Consider the following 16,299-nt stretch of genomic DNA (forward strand, 5'->3'; position numbering starts at 1 on the left):
GTAGCTCTACAGTAGGTCTTTGTACAGTAATCAGTGAGGTACTTTTTATTATATAACCTAGAGTCAGGGCTGCGTCCTATCTCGGACCTCGAAGGGAATCCACTGCTGTTACATACTGGACCTTTACATGGACAGTGCTCTCAGTGGAGGTGTTTGGTTCACAGTTTCATGATAAAGATAAAATGTGTGTGTCTGTTATCTGTAACACATTGCTGACGCCACCGATCTGGATCTCAACTCTAACGTAGTAAATATTTAAATTGGTGGATTGTTGACTTTGGTGTCCAGCAGCATCTCAGTCTGTCAATCATCCACCGGCCGGACACACAGTCCAGATCAACCCGTGGGATTGTCTCAGTCCAAACCTCTCCACTCGCTCTTATTTCCAGCTCGCAGGTAAAAATAGTGCAAACCAGTCATGTGGAGGATAAAAGGTGTTTGTAAAAATAGATCAACCAGGACAGAAGGATAAAATAACGTCTGCAGAGTGAACATATTCTTTCACATTCATTCAGTAAATGTCTGCTCTATGGGCTCATTACAGCCTGAACTCACCACTTTAACTGCCCAACATCTCAGTTTAAAGGCTTCAGTAAACAGTATAAACTCTAAAGTTCTGGGATCAGAGGTTCGCACTCGTCCATACACCAACAATGTGGCTGGTAGCTCGAGTGCATCCATATAGAGACAATGAAAAACAGATATCTAAAGTTGTTCAGTGGTCTAATGCAGCAGCAAAACACCATCGAACTGAAACCCTGCGACAGGTTCCTCTTCCATTACTGCCCAAAGCGATTTGAGAAGGTTGATGAGCAGAGTGGAAGAGCCACTGACTGGCGCTCAGGGCATGGTGGTGGTGGAGTCAGTACTTAGAGAAAGGTACATACTCTGTTGAACAGGCTCACTAGCTGGTGCTTGTATCTTCAGTAAGCAGTATGCAGTACGCAGTATGGCTTCAGGCAGATCCCACTGGCAGAGGAGTCCACCAAGCTAACAACCTTCATCACTCCTTCATTTGGCCATTCCCACTTCAACCGCCTACCATTTGAGATAACTTCTGCACCTGAACATGTTCAGAACAGGATGAATATAGAGGACACTGAAGGCTTGAAGGGGTAGTTTGTTATATGGATGATCTGGGGGCGCTCTCAGGAAGAGCTCCCGTCTGCAGCCAGTCTTAGAAGCTGCAGGCATAACCCTCAACAATGTGAGTCGCCTCAAAGGAGAGTTAAATCAGACCCATTCAGAGAAATGGCAGTGCCAACTAACACAAGTGAACTACGTATCCATGAACTGGCTTAATCTGTGTTAACATATCAGATTTTATTTGTTGATATTTATAATCAGAATCTGTAAATGTATGAAACTGATGTAACTTGTGTGTTTTCCAGGCGTCATAGTGAGCTCTCTTGTCTCTGTGGTTTGTCTTGTGTTCATCAGTCTGGCGATCGGCTCCATCCACGGTCATTCTGCGGCGGTCGGGGAGCTGAGCGTCGTGTGGGTCGACGCCCACGCTGACATCAACACGCCGCTGACCTCGACCACCGGAAACATCCACGGGCAGCCGATGTCTTACCTCCTCCACGAGCTGCACTCAAAGGTCAGTTCCTTAACTTTAACTTGTTATTTTATTAACTTTATTATCACTGTACATGTAATATCTGGTTCTGGGATATTTGGACCGGTTGAATATTTAGATTCTGTTGTTCTTCGTGTCAACAGATTCCCGTCTTGCCAAACTTCTCCTGGGTCAAACCGTGTGTGTCAGCCAAAGATCTCGTCTACATCGGTTTAAGAGACGTGGACCCAGGAGAGCAGTAGGTTTCTGAGTTTGGGGGACTGGATGATGGAAGAGTTTACATCCATGTTAGCAGCTCTGTGAGGTTGTACATAGACACAGCAGTTCTTTGAGCTACCATCAACATGCTAACATGCTGATGTTTAACGGGTAATGCTTCGATAAGAGTTTGACTACGTTATATGGTTTATTGATCTGATTGGTTGAAGTTCGCCTCTGACAGGGATTTGCAGTGTTTTTGTGTCTGTGCCTTTAAAACAGTCCACTGACGACTTGTTGCCAACATCCACATCAATACAAAAAATATATTGACAGATTATAACATTTTTATTATGTGGATTTTTAATATTTTTGTAGTAAGTAAAAAGATTTTCTTTTCTTTTCACAGTTACATCCTGAAGCTCCTGGGTGTGAAGGTCTTTTCCATGAGAGAGGTGGACCAACTCGGTGTATCCAAAGTCATGGAGCAGACGTGTGACTACCTCTCTGCCAAGTGAGCTCCACTGCTAGCTTCCTCCCTCGCAGCAAATTCTAAAAAATGCATCAGAGATCTGCAAAAGACAGTAACTTTATGGGCTGTGATCACCACAGCAGTGTAGCAGGAACAGCCAGCTGGTAGTCAGAGCTACAGAGCTAACAGCGCTTACAGAATCTCTGTACCCGCTGCAGCTTTTACAGTCACTAGAAGCACGTTCAAGCCGATTGTAAAAGTTTTTGTGTGCTACCTGTTTGTAGCTAAGCTCACTGCTCATAGAGGCTAACTGTCGTAGATTGAAACAGTGACTGTACTCGCTCATCTGTCTGAAGTTAACAGAAACCAACAGAAACCAACGGCTGCCACAAAGATAGGAATTCAATTTGAAAAATATTAAAAACAGTGTGTCCTTGTTGAGGGCGTCATTACTGTGTTTTGCAGTCAATGGAATAAATATGCACAACTGTATTATTTGAGAATAAAAGTTTATGTTGACCAAAGAAAAGCCCTCCAGAAGGTCCATTGAGCAGCAGTTCTGGAGCTTTTATTAGCAGATGGACCGTAGCTGTTTAAATACATTAACGTGGGTTTAACTAGTATGGAGTAGAAGTTTAAGGACATATGAGCTGAAATAGAAAAATCTGTCAGAAGATATGAACAATTCAAAAACAATTCAGAAATTTGGGAATTTTAAATATCCACAGGAACACTGCTGAAGATGGTACAATCCAGAACAAAATGGATGTTACACTCACCCAGCACATTATAACAATAAATGTATTTTTCTTTTTTGTTCAGAGTAAAGAAACCAATCCACCTGAGCTATGACATCGACGCCATCGACCCCTCCATTACCCCGGCTACCGGCACACCTGTAGTCGGAGGGCTCACCTACAGAGAGGGAGTCTACATCACTGAACACCTGTGTCAGACAGGTACGATTCAGAAACAAACACACAGACTGATTACAATATTCTCTCTGGTCTGTACGGTAAATATCAGCTCAGCTTAAAGACTGGAGAACAGCTAGCCTGGCTCTGTCCCACGGTAACAAATCAACCTTCAGATTCAAATCAAATCAAATCAAAAATCTTGGTTTGGGTTCAAATATGTACGGTACAAAAATCCAAAGTGCCGGGAGTCAGTACTCATCTAACTATCTGTCTTCTCCACATTTAGATTTTTAACCTGTTTTCCAAGTTTCAACTCTTTTTCTGAATCAGAACAAAGATGGCAGCCTGATGATCATTCTGGATAAACCTTAACAACAAACCTTCTGAGTTTAATTATTATTATTATTATTATTATTATTATTACAGAGAAAACTAAACATTAGCATGCTGGTGTTAGCATGTAGCTCAGTGCACATCTTACAGCCTCACAGGAACGCTGTCACGGTGTAAACAATAAGTTCTTTGTGTTAAGGTCAATAATGAACCAAACACACTGCTTTGTGAGTTTGACCCCTGTTTGTCCTGCAGGTCTTCTGTCGGGGGTGGACTTGGTGGAGGTGAATCCTCTGAGGGGTCAGACTGAAGCGGAGGCCCAGTCCACCGTCAGCACGGCGGTGGACCTGCTGCTCGGCTGTTTCGGGCGCCTCCGTGAGGGAAACCATCCTCCAGCTTACGCGCTGCCCGAGCCTTGACGGGAACCACCCCGGCCTCTCCGACTGCACGGATGAGCACCTGAACGTCTCCGATCACCAACAGGAGATTTTAACCTTCAGTACCATAATACTTGTAACGGTGTCAGTGTAACTCTTGTTCACCAAACCGTCCAATCTGTGAGGCTTTAAACCAAAGATCTTCCAATTTTAATCACAAAAAGCACAAATTATGTCTTTTATTGATTCATCTACTGTATCAGTTGTGTTTATGATCAATTATTTAACCTTTGACGTGTCAGAAAAGACAAAAAAATTAAAATGTTCTGTTGATAGAGTCGTAAATGAATGAATGAATGAATGAATGAAGTGTTTGAGCTTTGATAAAAACAATGATTTGTATTCTTAAAATGTCATCAAATAAATTTTAAACCAAATAAATATTTTAAAAAAGCTTCATATTTCATTGACACATTTTCTGCTCAGTGGTGTCTTTTTTTGTTATTTTTGTATTTTATGCAACTGGAATACTAATTTGGTCACATATGAATAAATGTATGAATTAACATCCCGTAACTGATGATTTATTGTAATCACAGTGGTTAGTGGTGATACATCCTGCATTATTTCAGACAATTAATTATTGTTAGTCATGCATTAGTTGAGCTGCAACAGAAGACACTTTCTCAGTTACAAGTATTATAATGAATCAGACACTGATGTTGCAGTGCTGGATTGTACCTCTGTATGTAGAGATTATTTATTATTATTATTATTTTATTCTACCAAAAATACGTTGTGCTAGTCAGGTGGGACTTGACAGAAAAAACATTTCAAAGAGGTACATTATTGAAAAATTTACATTTAAGAGAAATATTACACACCTGCTGCAGTATTCCATCGACCACTAGAGGTGCACGTACCCCAATTTGAGGAACACTGCCCTAAATGTAAACAACAAAGTTACCTGTGCCCACGAGAAGGTTTCTCATGCTCAGCCAAAGGTCTACCAGCTTCAGCTTCCAGAGACTTGCACCAAACCTCAGTACTGATGGTACACTTTAATTCAGAGGCTGTCATCAAATATTGAGATAAATGAGTAATGTGTGTATTTAGTTTCACTTATTATAACAAAGGAAAACAATAGTTTCAGCTGAATGTTAATTTCATACACACTGTTTGTCTTCCACTCAAACACCTGGACTAGTTCCTGCTCCTCTTCAAACAGAACTGTAACACTAATGATGATGAGCCTGTGAACACCCACACAGTGTTGAATTCAATTCAATTCAATTCAATTCAATTCAATTCAATTCAATTTTATTTGTATAGCACCAATTCATAACAGAAGTTATCTCAGGACACTTTTCAAATAGAGCAGGTCCTAACTCTATATAACATTAATTACAGAGACCCAACAGTACCACCATGAGCAAGACCTTGGGGACAAGGGCAAGGAAACACTGCCTGTTAAAAGGCAGAAACCTAGGACAGATCCTTCGGCTCTAGGTGGGTGAGAGAGAGAGAAAGACAGGGAGAGAGAGAGAGAGAGAGAGACAAAGGTGCACAGTAGCAACAACTACACTAACAGTGACTGATGATGATGATGATGATGATGAAGATGACAACAGCCACATGGAGACTTTATATGTTTTTGTTGGATAAAACACACATTAATACATAAAGTTTTTTTTATAATCACTCAATTATTTACAGATTTACAAACTATATAAAAAACAGCAATAACAAAAAAATATTAAAATATATTAACATTATAATTTAATTTAATATGAACAATTAAAAAGAAATCCGTAGAGAGTTGAGAGAGAGAGAGAGAGAGAGAGAGAGAGAGAGAGAGAGAGAGAGAGAGAGAGACAGGTGCACAGCAACAACAGTAGCAACAACTACACTAATAGTAGTGACTGATGATGAACATGAAGGTGTCACATCAGGTCAAATATCTCAATCTACCAATAAGAATGATAAAGGTGTCATTTGTCCCGAACTATGGACAGGACATGACGCCTGACTGTTGATTTCAGGTCCATCATGATCTTCCATAATGAGAGAATCCAGACAGAAAGACACAGCAGACAAAGTGAAGACATCAGATCACATCAGCTTTTTGCTCAGCTTCTTATTTATTGTCAGTGTCCAGCAGATAATGATTTACATTAGGGTTTAAACCTCCACCAAACAGTTTGCTCAAACTAGTTAGTTTGACTTTAAACCTGAGTGTGTGTTTAGTTGCAGCCAGCAGACTGAAGGTAACATCTTAACCAGCAGGGAATCATTTCTCTACACCAACAGCTGTTTGACTGAACACTTTACACCCAGCAGCCGCTCACACACATTAATATTTTTTCTTAGTTCATGAAAAGTTGAGTTTTAGAGATACGTGGTTCTCAGAGGACAGTGATGCTACAAACATCTGATGATATTATCCTAGAATATGATGAAGTATTTCCACAGTGTGGTATTAGTACTTTTACTGAGAGCATTATGATGTCAGGCTGATTACGTCCAAGCTCTTTGACTTTGAACTCCTCTTGTAATGCTCTCAAAAGGCCCTATTTTTAATAACTTTATTATAATAACTATATTTTCTGTTGCAAAATGCTGCTCCAGCTCTATCTTCAACAACTCATTCAGGCACATCCGATGTACAACAAGCCACTTGCTCTCTGCTGCCACCCAGTGTTAAAGATTTGAGTCTATCTGACAAAAATAGTTACAGAGGACCGGATAGATACAGGGCAGAGGTCAGTGCAGTAGATACTATTGTCAGTTGGTGGTGTGTACATCAGCAGCATTCAGATAAAAGCAGTAGCATATGCCCCAAAAAGCTCCCATCTCTCGTATTAAGAAGAGTGAACTGCGCATGTAAAACTTTGATGGGTTTTTTCAGACTGGAAATATGTTAACTTTAGACAATGTACAACATTTCTAATCTACATTTTATTGCAGATTATACATTTTTACTCACTAACTATATATGTACCAAGCTCTTTCAATAAATATATATTTCAGAATCCAAGTAATTATGTCTTAATTAAGTCTAGGATGTGGAAAGTGCTGGGGAAGTGCCCTCTCGCCCTCTATTGGCCAGTCGCCACTGTATCTAAAGATGATGTGAGATTATGTACGAGAGAGAGAAAAGAGAAGAATCATCAGTTGATATTCTGCCTTTATGCTGGTCCTGAATATTTAATGCACAGGACGGATCTTCATGCTGATGGATTTCAGGGAGTAGTCATAACCCTTCCATGCAGACCAGTCCACTCCAATAGCATAGAGAGTCTTGTCAGCCCCCCAACGATAAACCCCGTTGGGGTTGGCACTGTGACAACTACTGTACCAGAAGGCACCCAGGAATTTTTGGCGCAGTTGTCCGGCCAAGTGTCCTGGTCTTTGTCGAAGGTGGAGAACTTATGTCCACTGTGTCCACTCAGGGAGTCTCCTACAGAAACACAAGAATCACAGTGTTAAAAATTTGAGCTGAACTTTCCACAACCTGCAGTCTTCTATCAGATGGACTGATGGTAACAGTCATGATCTGGACAACTGAAGTCACCATTACCAGCAGCTTGATCCACTTGTGTTTGGTCTGAATGAACCTGATGAAGAAACTTCACATTTTACAGACTTGCTAAACAACTGACATGTGGCAGCCGACTTGCCCCCCCGTTCAGTTAATCCACAGACAAATAAAAGCTGTCCAGTCTCCCCCTAGTGACGAACCGTGTCACATCCAAACATGGCACTGGGTCTGCATCAGAGAGCTCCAGAAGGAAAACCAACCGAAACTCAGCGAGTCCTAACCTCAACAGGTCTGCTTAGAACCAACATAGCAGTCCAGTGGCCATCCCACCTGGATCCCACTATAGGAAGATGCTTCCCCCACCATGAACCAGGAATCAACAGAGTGCCTCATCATCTGGTGGGTCCTCTTCCTCATCACCTACGGTGCCATAGAAGGTCAACTACATCCCTGGGAAGGACTCCTCCCCTCGAGGGACTACGCAGGTGTAACCCACATAACAGAGTGAGTTCCAGAATGAGAGAGAGACTATTGAGAATTTATTTTCACTCAGAGTAATGACTATCACCTAAATAAGAGGATCTTTGATATCTGAGAAGAGATTGACAAGCCAGTGTTGACCAATCAGTGACTTGGATGCAGAGAGTTCCCGCCACTTGCTCCTGTATTCCTCCGTTACTTCTGGTCTGTATGGAGAGAGGAGCGAGAGTGAGCAGCGGGGATTAAGAACAGACGAAAAACTTAAGAAACCCGAAAACATACGACTTACACTTCGTTTACAGAAGTCTGCTTTGAGTTCGGTGAAAAAACTAGTGTTAAAACGGGCATTAGCACAGTCGCTAGCTGCAGCGCTAGTAGCTCGAGCTGATAGCCATTAGCTTTGACTGTGACTCCTTTGCGCACTTTGTCCGTACTTTGTCCGTACTTTGTCTGTACTTTGTCCGTACTTTGTCCGTACTTTGTCTGTACTTTGTCCGTACTTTGTCCGCACTTTGTCCGTACCTTGTCCGCACCTTGTCCGCGCTTTGTTCCGGACCTTGTCCGCACTTTGTCCGTGCCTTGTCCGCACCTTGTCCGCGCTTTGTCCGGACCTTGTCCGCACTTTGTCCGTGCCTTGTCCGTACTTTGTCCGTACTTTGTCCGCACTTTGTCCGCACCTTGTCCGTACCTTGTCCGCACCTTGTCCGCACCTTGTCCGTACTTTGTCCGCACTTCTTGTCCGCACCTTGTCCGTTACTTTTGTCCGTATTTATTGTCCGCACCTTTGTCCTGTTATTTTAGTCCGTACATATTGTCCGTACCTTGTCCGTACCTTGTCCAAAGTACTTTGAATCCGTACCTATGAATCCGTACTTTGTCCGTGCTTTGTCCGTACCTTGTCCGTACTTTGTCCGTGCTTTGTCCGTACCTTGTCCGTACTTTGTCCGTACTTTGTCCGTACCTTGTCCGTACTTTGTCCGTACAGCTCCGAGGAGTAGGTAAATTACCCAACTAAAAGACTTCACCTTTAGTTAACCTCACCCTCTCACCCTCTCAATGGTTCCAAACACCTATAATGGTGTGTTGAAGGTAAGGGCAACATTCACTTGGGAACATCCAAAATGACTCTATATTCATCAGAAGAACTGATAGTAGAGTCCAAAAGAATTAACGACTACAACCTCTTTGTTACAATGATCAATCACTGCTCTGTACTACTACCAAAGTTAATTAAAGTTAATACTGGATTTATGGAATGAATCCGTACGAGTATTTACCAACAGGGATGGTGTGGAGTTTGTGGTCTAGGTCATGTGAGACCAGCCAGTATTAGTGCTCTCTTTCCAGATTATGGAGTCATGGCAACTTTAGATCAAATAAGAGACTTTTCACATGCAGTTGAAGATCTTGCAAACTCTACTGCAAAAGAAATGTCCATGCTCTCACAAGAAATGATTGCTATAAGAATGATGCCCTTACACAACCAGGCTGCACTGGATTATTTACTGGCCTCTCAAAGAGAAACGTGTGCTGTCATTTTAACTGAATGTTGCACATTTATACCCGAACCCATTTCTACCATACAGGAAAATACTAACCAATTGGAAAATATTGCCAAAACATTACATAACCCTGTTCCCACCAGTTTGTTCCACTAGGTCAAAGGAGATTAAGGACATTAGGTTATTTAGTTTTTGAATTAGTTTTGCTTGTTGCTACAGCAACATGTAGTTCACTAGTGTAAGTGAGGGATAATGTCCCACGAGGTGTCCATTATAAGAAATTAACAGACAACGTGGAGGCCAGAACCATCCAACACGAAGTATGGAAACAGGGCAGGCAGAGGAGGAACAGAGGCGCCATGTTTGATGCTCTCAAAGAGCGAAAACACCCCTGAATTAATGAAATAATTTACACAGACACAGAGTCAACTTACTGACCCGCCCCTCCATTGGTGAATCCAGATACATGCAGTCGATATCCGTCACATTCTGCATCGATGGAGAACAAAGACCAACGAGCAAACACCTTTTTCCCCTCAAAGTCCTCCATGTCGACCAGCAGCTCAATCTTTCGGTTGTGTGTCAGGTAGTAGATGTTGTCAAGACCTGCACACACACACACACACACACACACATACAGTACATATACAAACCAGACAGCTTTGTACAGTCGTGTAGACATGAAGTTCAGGAACAGTTCACAACTGTTAATTTGGTTCCATTTCTCACCGAGCCAGTACTCTCCAGCAGCGCTACCGAAGCCGAACTTGTATTGATCCCAGGGTCTGTAGAAGTTCACTGAGCCGTCCATCCTCCTCTGGAACACCTGGAGGACGAACACACAAGATATCTGACTGTTGTGGTTTTGGTTAGTGGTCGATCGATCTCGGTTTTTCACTGGCCAGTACCGATATTTAGAGAGTAAGGCTGCTGATGGTTGATTATTCCAAAATACCAGATATTCGGCCCTATCACAAATTTCGGGTTTAGTTGAGTTATTAGCCGCCACCCTTGGGCGACTTGCATACATTGAACTCCTCCAAAGAAATTGATCTGATTTGGTCAGTGTAATTAAAAGACCATGATTAAAACTTTTGCTTTTTGAGGGAGTTTGCGTGAACGGGCGTGTCCGTAGATTAAGTAGTTCCAATCTGCACCAGAATCCGTCCTGAACACATCTGTGTGACAATATTCATTTATGAAGAATACCTTTTTTACCTTTATGTATTCCTCCTAGCAAACTGACCAGATCCAGATGATATTTGGACAGAAAACCCTGAAACTGTTGATGATAATATATTATGACTCATGAATTTTATATCCTTTATATGTTATTTTTTTTTACCACAGATTCCATTTTTGGGGGGCTGCTCATGAAAACTCAACACTCATGAAACTTGGCACACATGGCCAAATTTTACATTTCATCTAGGTCTTGCATGTTGATGTGATGAGCCTGCAAGACTATCTGTTGGTTTTGTCCCTTGGTTTAAATAAATCATTGAACTGATCCTGTCTGCATTTGGGTCCAATCCCTCGTGGTCCCCTGCATGAATTGTGACACTGAGCTCGTGTTTTACTGGTATTTGATTTATTCTGACAGGGAGGGCTCATATTGACGTCAGTTAAAATACTCACCGTCCACCGTCCTCCTTCTGAATCCATGTCACAGTACACCTACACACAAACACATTCATTAGTAAATGTTTAAACTTGTATAAGAGCACAGGCAGTGCTATTAAGAGATCCCCAAAATGATCACTGAAAGAAAGAAGACACTTCACCAGCTACCTCAGCTATAATGCTGTCAGTATCACACTGACCTGAGTTCAGCAGCACATCTGCCATTCAGTACCTTCACATTGATATTCAACATTAGGCTGAAACTGTCCTGAGATCAGTGGGGAAGCTTCTCTGTCACACGTCACTGCTGAGCTCACCGTTTCCGTTATTCTTTGCAGTGTAAAATGAGTAAACTCAATTATTTTGTTAATTTAGGAAATTATGGATGGATTTGTTTTCCATGTTGGATAATTTTTTCAAAGAACAAACTGTCAGATTGTGCTGCTTTGAAAACATCAGTGGCGAGTTTAAATATATTTTCGATAAGGAAGTTGATTTGGAAACTGTACTGACTTTGTTGCGTTATGCGTGTCCTCGGCTGTTTCAGGTTGTCTCTCTTTCATGTTGAATATTTATCAGATGCTGTGTTCTGACTCTAAGTTGTTGTGGTCTGCAGACTAACGTGCTGTTTTATGACAACTCAATAAAATGTGCAATGGTTTTTCGGTGGTCTGTGTGTCAAGTTTGCCTTGGCCCACCCTGATTAATGGTCAGAGTCTACTGTATCTAATGTCATGGGCTCACACTTACATATCACGTATGGTGTCCGGTCTGCTACATACTTGGTGTGTTGGAAAAAGCTATAATTATTATCATTATCAAATTTGGTCTCAATTATGTCAGTGTGTTGGTAAGATATAAATACGGTGTTGAGATCCTCTGTCTACCTCTGCCACAGTTTTATTCATATGAGAAAATGTACGGGAGAGAAGCCCACCTGACCAGCTGTGCACCCTGTTGATCATAATGTTCTGCAGCCCCAGACCAACAGACTGCTCTGCACTGTGTGTTCCGACCCCTTTCTATCAGAACCAGCATTACCTGTTTCAGCAGCCCTGTTCACTGTCTGCCTGACCTACCCCCCCCCCACTGACAGGAGCCCTGAAGATGCCTGTGTGTTTACTTTCTGAATTATTGGTTTGGGACCTATTATTTGATATTGATCTAGGAAAAAAAAACATTGCTGACACCATAAAACCCTTTGAATGAGCTCCTTAATGTCATATGACAAGGATACCTAACAGGACCCTGGCAGCAGTGTACCTGGACTGCAGACCTCTCTCCAGCGGGATAGATGGTGTACACTCCACTGGGTTGGCTCTTGTCTTGCAGATGGACGTCACTGCAGTCCACTGGTTGGACAAGCTGTTGGCAGCTGGTCAACATTGGAGCCAGGAGGAGGAGGAGGACTGACACCAGCTGGAACAGAGGAGATGTTGTCAGTTTGACTGAGGTTTAAATCTTACTGTTGACAGTTTGCTCTCTGGTTTCATGGCGGTTCCTGTAGCAGCCATGTAAGTTACTGATATCACAATCCTTCGCAGTTTAACAAAGATTTGAGAAAATATCAGCTCACTAACTTACCTTCATTGTCAGATTTCTGCTGAGACTGATGGACTGCTGATGTGGATCTGTCTGGTGCTCTGAAAATATATAATAATAAAAAGAATAAATCTTAACATTGTTCATTCAGTAAACCCACATGGAGCAGATTATTGTGTCAATGCAGAATCAGAACATTTGAATTATGGCGTTCCTTTTGTTACTCCTCCAACTACAGCACTGACCTATGCCCTGTATACAGCACTGACCTATGCCCTGTATCCATCCCGTCCTCTGTAACTTGTATTTTAATAAATGGACTCAATGAAATCTTTATTAATTGTCTTGGTAAGAAAATTGTATTCAAATTATTGACCTTCACTATAAAAGTGTGTGGACAAACACTGCACTACATCCCCTTAACTACTGATCCACCTGCTAGTGCTGAGTGAAAAAAGACAGTTTAATCAGTCACCCAGTCAACCATGTGTTATTGATTGTGCGATCTGAAACAGCTCAACTTTGGAAATGTTTTTTCTTACAGTAAAAGGTGAGGAAATGGACCACTCACTGTGTGCTTTAACCACTCTGTCAGTTACCAGCAGAGTATGTCTGCAATATCTGCTACTGTTTGAAATATCCCTGTAGTGAAACCAGTTATAAACTGCTGCAGGTTCAATTCAATTCAATTTTATTTGTATAGCGCCAATTCATAACAGAAGTTATCTCAGGACACTTTTCAAATAGAGCAGGTCTAGACCGAACTCTTTAACATTAATTACAGAGACCCAACAGTACCACCATGAGCAAGACCTTGGCGACAAGGGCAAGGAAAAACTGCCTGTTAAAAGGCAGAAACCTAGGACAGATCCTCCGGCTCTAGGTGGGTGGTCGTCTGTCTCGACCAGTTGGGGTGAGAGAGAGAGAGAGAGAGAGAGAGAGAGAGAGAGAGAGAGCGACAGACAGACAGACAGGTGCACAGCAACAACAGTATTGGCAATGGCAGTCAAGCAGGACCATGACAGGAGGCTCCACCAGGATCGATAAGAACCTGCGAGACGAGAAAGCACAAGAACTCCGGGGAAGAAGTGAAGTTAGTAACATGCATTAATGGAACGAATGAGTGCAGAAAGAGAGAGGAAGGGAGGAGCTCAGTGCACCATGGGAAATCCCCCAATAGTCTAGGCCTATAGCAGCATAACTAAGGGATGGTTCAGGACTCACCTGATCCAGCCCTGACTATAAGCTTTATCAAAGAGGAATGTCTTAAGCCTACTCTTAAATGCGGAGAGGGTGTCTGCCTCCTGAACCACAACTGGAAGCTGGTTCCACAGGAGAGGAGCTTGGTAACTGAAGGCTCTGGCTCCTGTTCTACTTTTAGAGACTATAGGAACCACAAGTAGCCCAGCATTCAGAGAACGTAGTGTTCTAGAGGGGTAATAGGGTACTATGAGCTCTTTAAGATATGAAAGGGCCTGACCATGAAGAGCTTTATAGGTGAGGAGGAGGATTTTAAATTCAATTCTACATTTTACAGGGAGCCAATGCAGAGAAGCTAGTACAGGAGAGATGTGATCTCTTTTTCTAGTTCCTGTCAGTACTCGTGCTGCAGCGTTCTGAATTAATTGGAGCGTTTTAATGGACTTATTGGGGCAACCTGATAATAAAGAGTTGCAGTAATCCAGCCTTGAAGTAACAAATGCATGGATTAGTTTTTCTGCATCTGTCTGTGATAGTATGTGTCTAATTTTTCTAATATTACGTAAATGAAAGAAGGCAGTCCTAGAGGTCTGCTTTATGTGGGAGTTAAATGACAAATCCTGATCAAAGATAACTCCAAGCTTCCTGACAGTGGTGCTAGAGGCCAAGTTAATGCCATCTAGAGTAACTATATCTTTAGACAATGAGTCTCTAAGGTTTTTGGGGCCAAGAACAAGAATTTCGGTTTTTTCTGAGTTTAACATCAGAAAATTGCAGGTCATCCAGGATTTTATGTCCATAAGACATGTTTGTAATTTAGATAATTGATTAATTTCATTGGGTTTGATTGATAGATATAACTGCGTATCATCTGCATAACAGTGAAAGTTAATGGAGTGATTCCTAATAATGTTGCCTAAAGGGAGCATATATAAAGTAAATAGTATTGGTCCAAGTACAGAACCTTGTGGAACTCCATGACTAACTGTAGTATTTATTGAAGATTCATCGTACTCAATCATTGAATCAAAGTTAGCTGAGGGTTACAAATAAGACTGCTCCAGTTGTAGTATTAATACACTGCTTCACTGAACACACTGATAGTATAGTCCCAGCAGTAGCAGTAAAAATAGTAGTAGTCGTTAAGGAATTAATAGTAGTCGGAGTCTGAATAAAATAATCCTTACAAATCCTGACTTGATACTCTAATAATGGCCATCAGTGATGGAAAAATGTGTAAATCAAATTCAAAATCAAAAGTCAAATCTAATCATCATTCAAAGACATAATTGAATCGTTATAGAGAACTGAGACTTATGTGACCTCCGTCAGAATAGATGTCAACACTACAACATTTAACATCAGATGAAGTTGACATAATATTGTTTTTCATTTCACAGTCACAGTAGGCAGCCGTTTGGTTTTACAAACAGTTTTCTTAATGCCAATCGAAATACAACAACAACAAAGTTGAGCTGTCATAGTTTGGACACAACTGATAGAAACATTATGTAATGAATCTATCAAAAAATAGAAAGCTTACCAGTGCTTGAGCAGCATTCTTATGCCTGAATAAATGTTTTTGTAAAAATCCGAAGGAGTAAACAAAAATCTGGATCACAACTTTAAGGTGACAAGATTTTCATATATCGAGATAACGAGATAATAAGTCGGTATCACAAGATAACTGCATAAAAATAAAAAAACATCCATGGCCGTTCTCGGCTTCCATAAATCAGTGGGTTAATAAATAATAATTTTAAGTTTGATGAGACAAGACTTCGACAAAAAGTTGTGCTAAACTTTTTTGCTAATTGAGTAATTTCAGATAAGAGTGACATTAACTCAACAATATTGCACACAGTTAACGGGACATGTCTCCTGGTTGGATGCTTACCTGTCTGAACTCACCTGCAGCTCAAACTCAAGAGACTTTGTGGCTTCACCGTCAGAGGAAACAAACTGCTGCTTCTCCTTCAGTCTGTCACAATCTCACAACTTCACTGCTTATATCTACAGAAACCCTGTGATGTCACACCAGCCTGACTTCTTGGGAATTCCCCTTTTAATAAACATACAGATACAAGGAACTCTGTAAGTGTGTACCTAGTTTAAAACAAATATTATAAAAGCTATAATATTTGAAGTTAGCCTTTGTTTATCTTTCACTCGTCTTTCTGTTTTTGGTGACATGAAACTGAGTTTGTTTTTCTGCCAGTGGAACATAATGAGTGTGAATTTAATTCAATTCACTTTTATTTATAGCACCAATTCATAACAGAAGTTATCTCAGGACACTTTTCAAATGGAGCAGGTCTAGACCGAACTCTTTATAACATTATTTACAGAGACCCAACAGTACCACCATGAGCAAGCACTTGCAGTTTACATCCACGTCTGTCCAGACTCAGATATTACAGGAAATGAAGACTGAAGGATTTTAATAAAAGCTATTAAATGTGTGTTTTAGAATTATATTGATGTATGATTCCAGTGAGAAACATACTGACTTCAGTTAGAGACACTTTGACATTA

The 16,299-nt window shown here is 41.2% G+C and overlaps 1 protein-coding gene, 1 long non-coding RNA gene and 1 pseudogene across 2 annotated transcripts in view; 1 reads left to right on the forward strand and 2 right to left on the reverse strand.

Annotated features, from left to right (window-relative positions):
* arg1 (arginase 1) overlaps positions 1-4,346 on the forward strand; it is a 7,898-nt gene extending 3,552 nt beyond the window's left edge. The window contains exons 4-8 of the mRNA XM_051394707.1: positions 1,441-1,600; positions 1,723-1,817; positions 2,187-2,291; positions 3,072-3,208; positions 3,755-4,346. Coding sequence (XP_051250667.1) covers positions 1,441-1,600; positions 1,723-1,817; positions 2,187-2,291; positions 3,072-3,208; positions 3,755-3,918 — 661 coding nt within the window. The 3' untranslated portion in view covers positions 3,919-4,346. The remainder of the gene's footprint in view (positions 1-1,440; positions 1,601-1,722; positions 1,818-2,186; positions 2,292-3,071; positions 3,209-3,754) is intronic.
* A 1,652-nt stretch (positions 4,347-5,998) lies between these two features.
* LOC127360318 (microfibril-associated glycoprotein 4-like) lies at positions 5,999-15,786 on the reverse strand (annotated as a pseudogene).
* Positions 7,343-9,831, reverse strand: LOC127360320 (uncharacterized). Its single transcript, XR_007883596.1, has 3 exons — positions 8,793-9,831; positions 8,487-8,607; positions 7,343-8,430 (listed from the first exon to the last, which is right to left on the reverse strand). It is a non-coding gene; the product is annotated as an uncharacterized LOC127360320 (long non-coding RNA).
* Positions 15,787-16,299: the final 513 nt, after the last annotated feature.

Source organism: Dicentrarchus labrax, unplaced genomic scaffold, assembly GCF_905237075.1.
Source record: "Dicentrarchus labrax unplaced genomic scaffold, dlabrax2021, whole genome shotgun sequence".
Classification (NCBI taxonomy): domain Eukaryota; kingdom Metazoa; phylum Chordata; class Actinopteri; family Moronidae; genus Dicentrarchus; species Dicentrarchus labrax.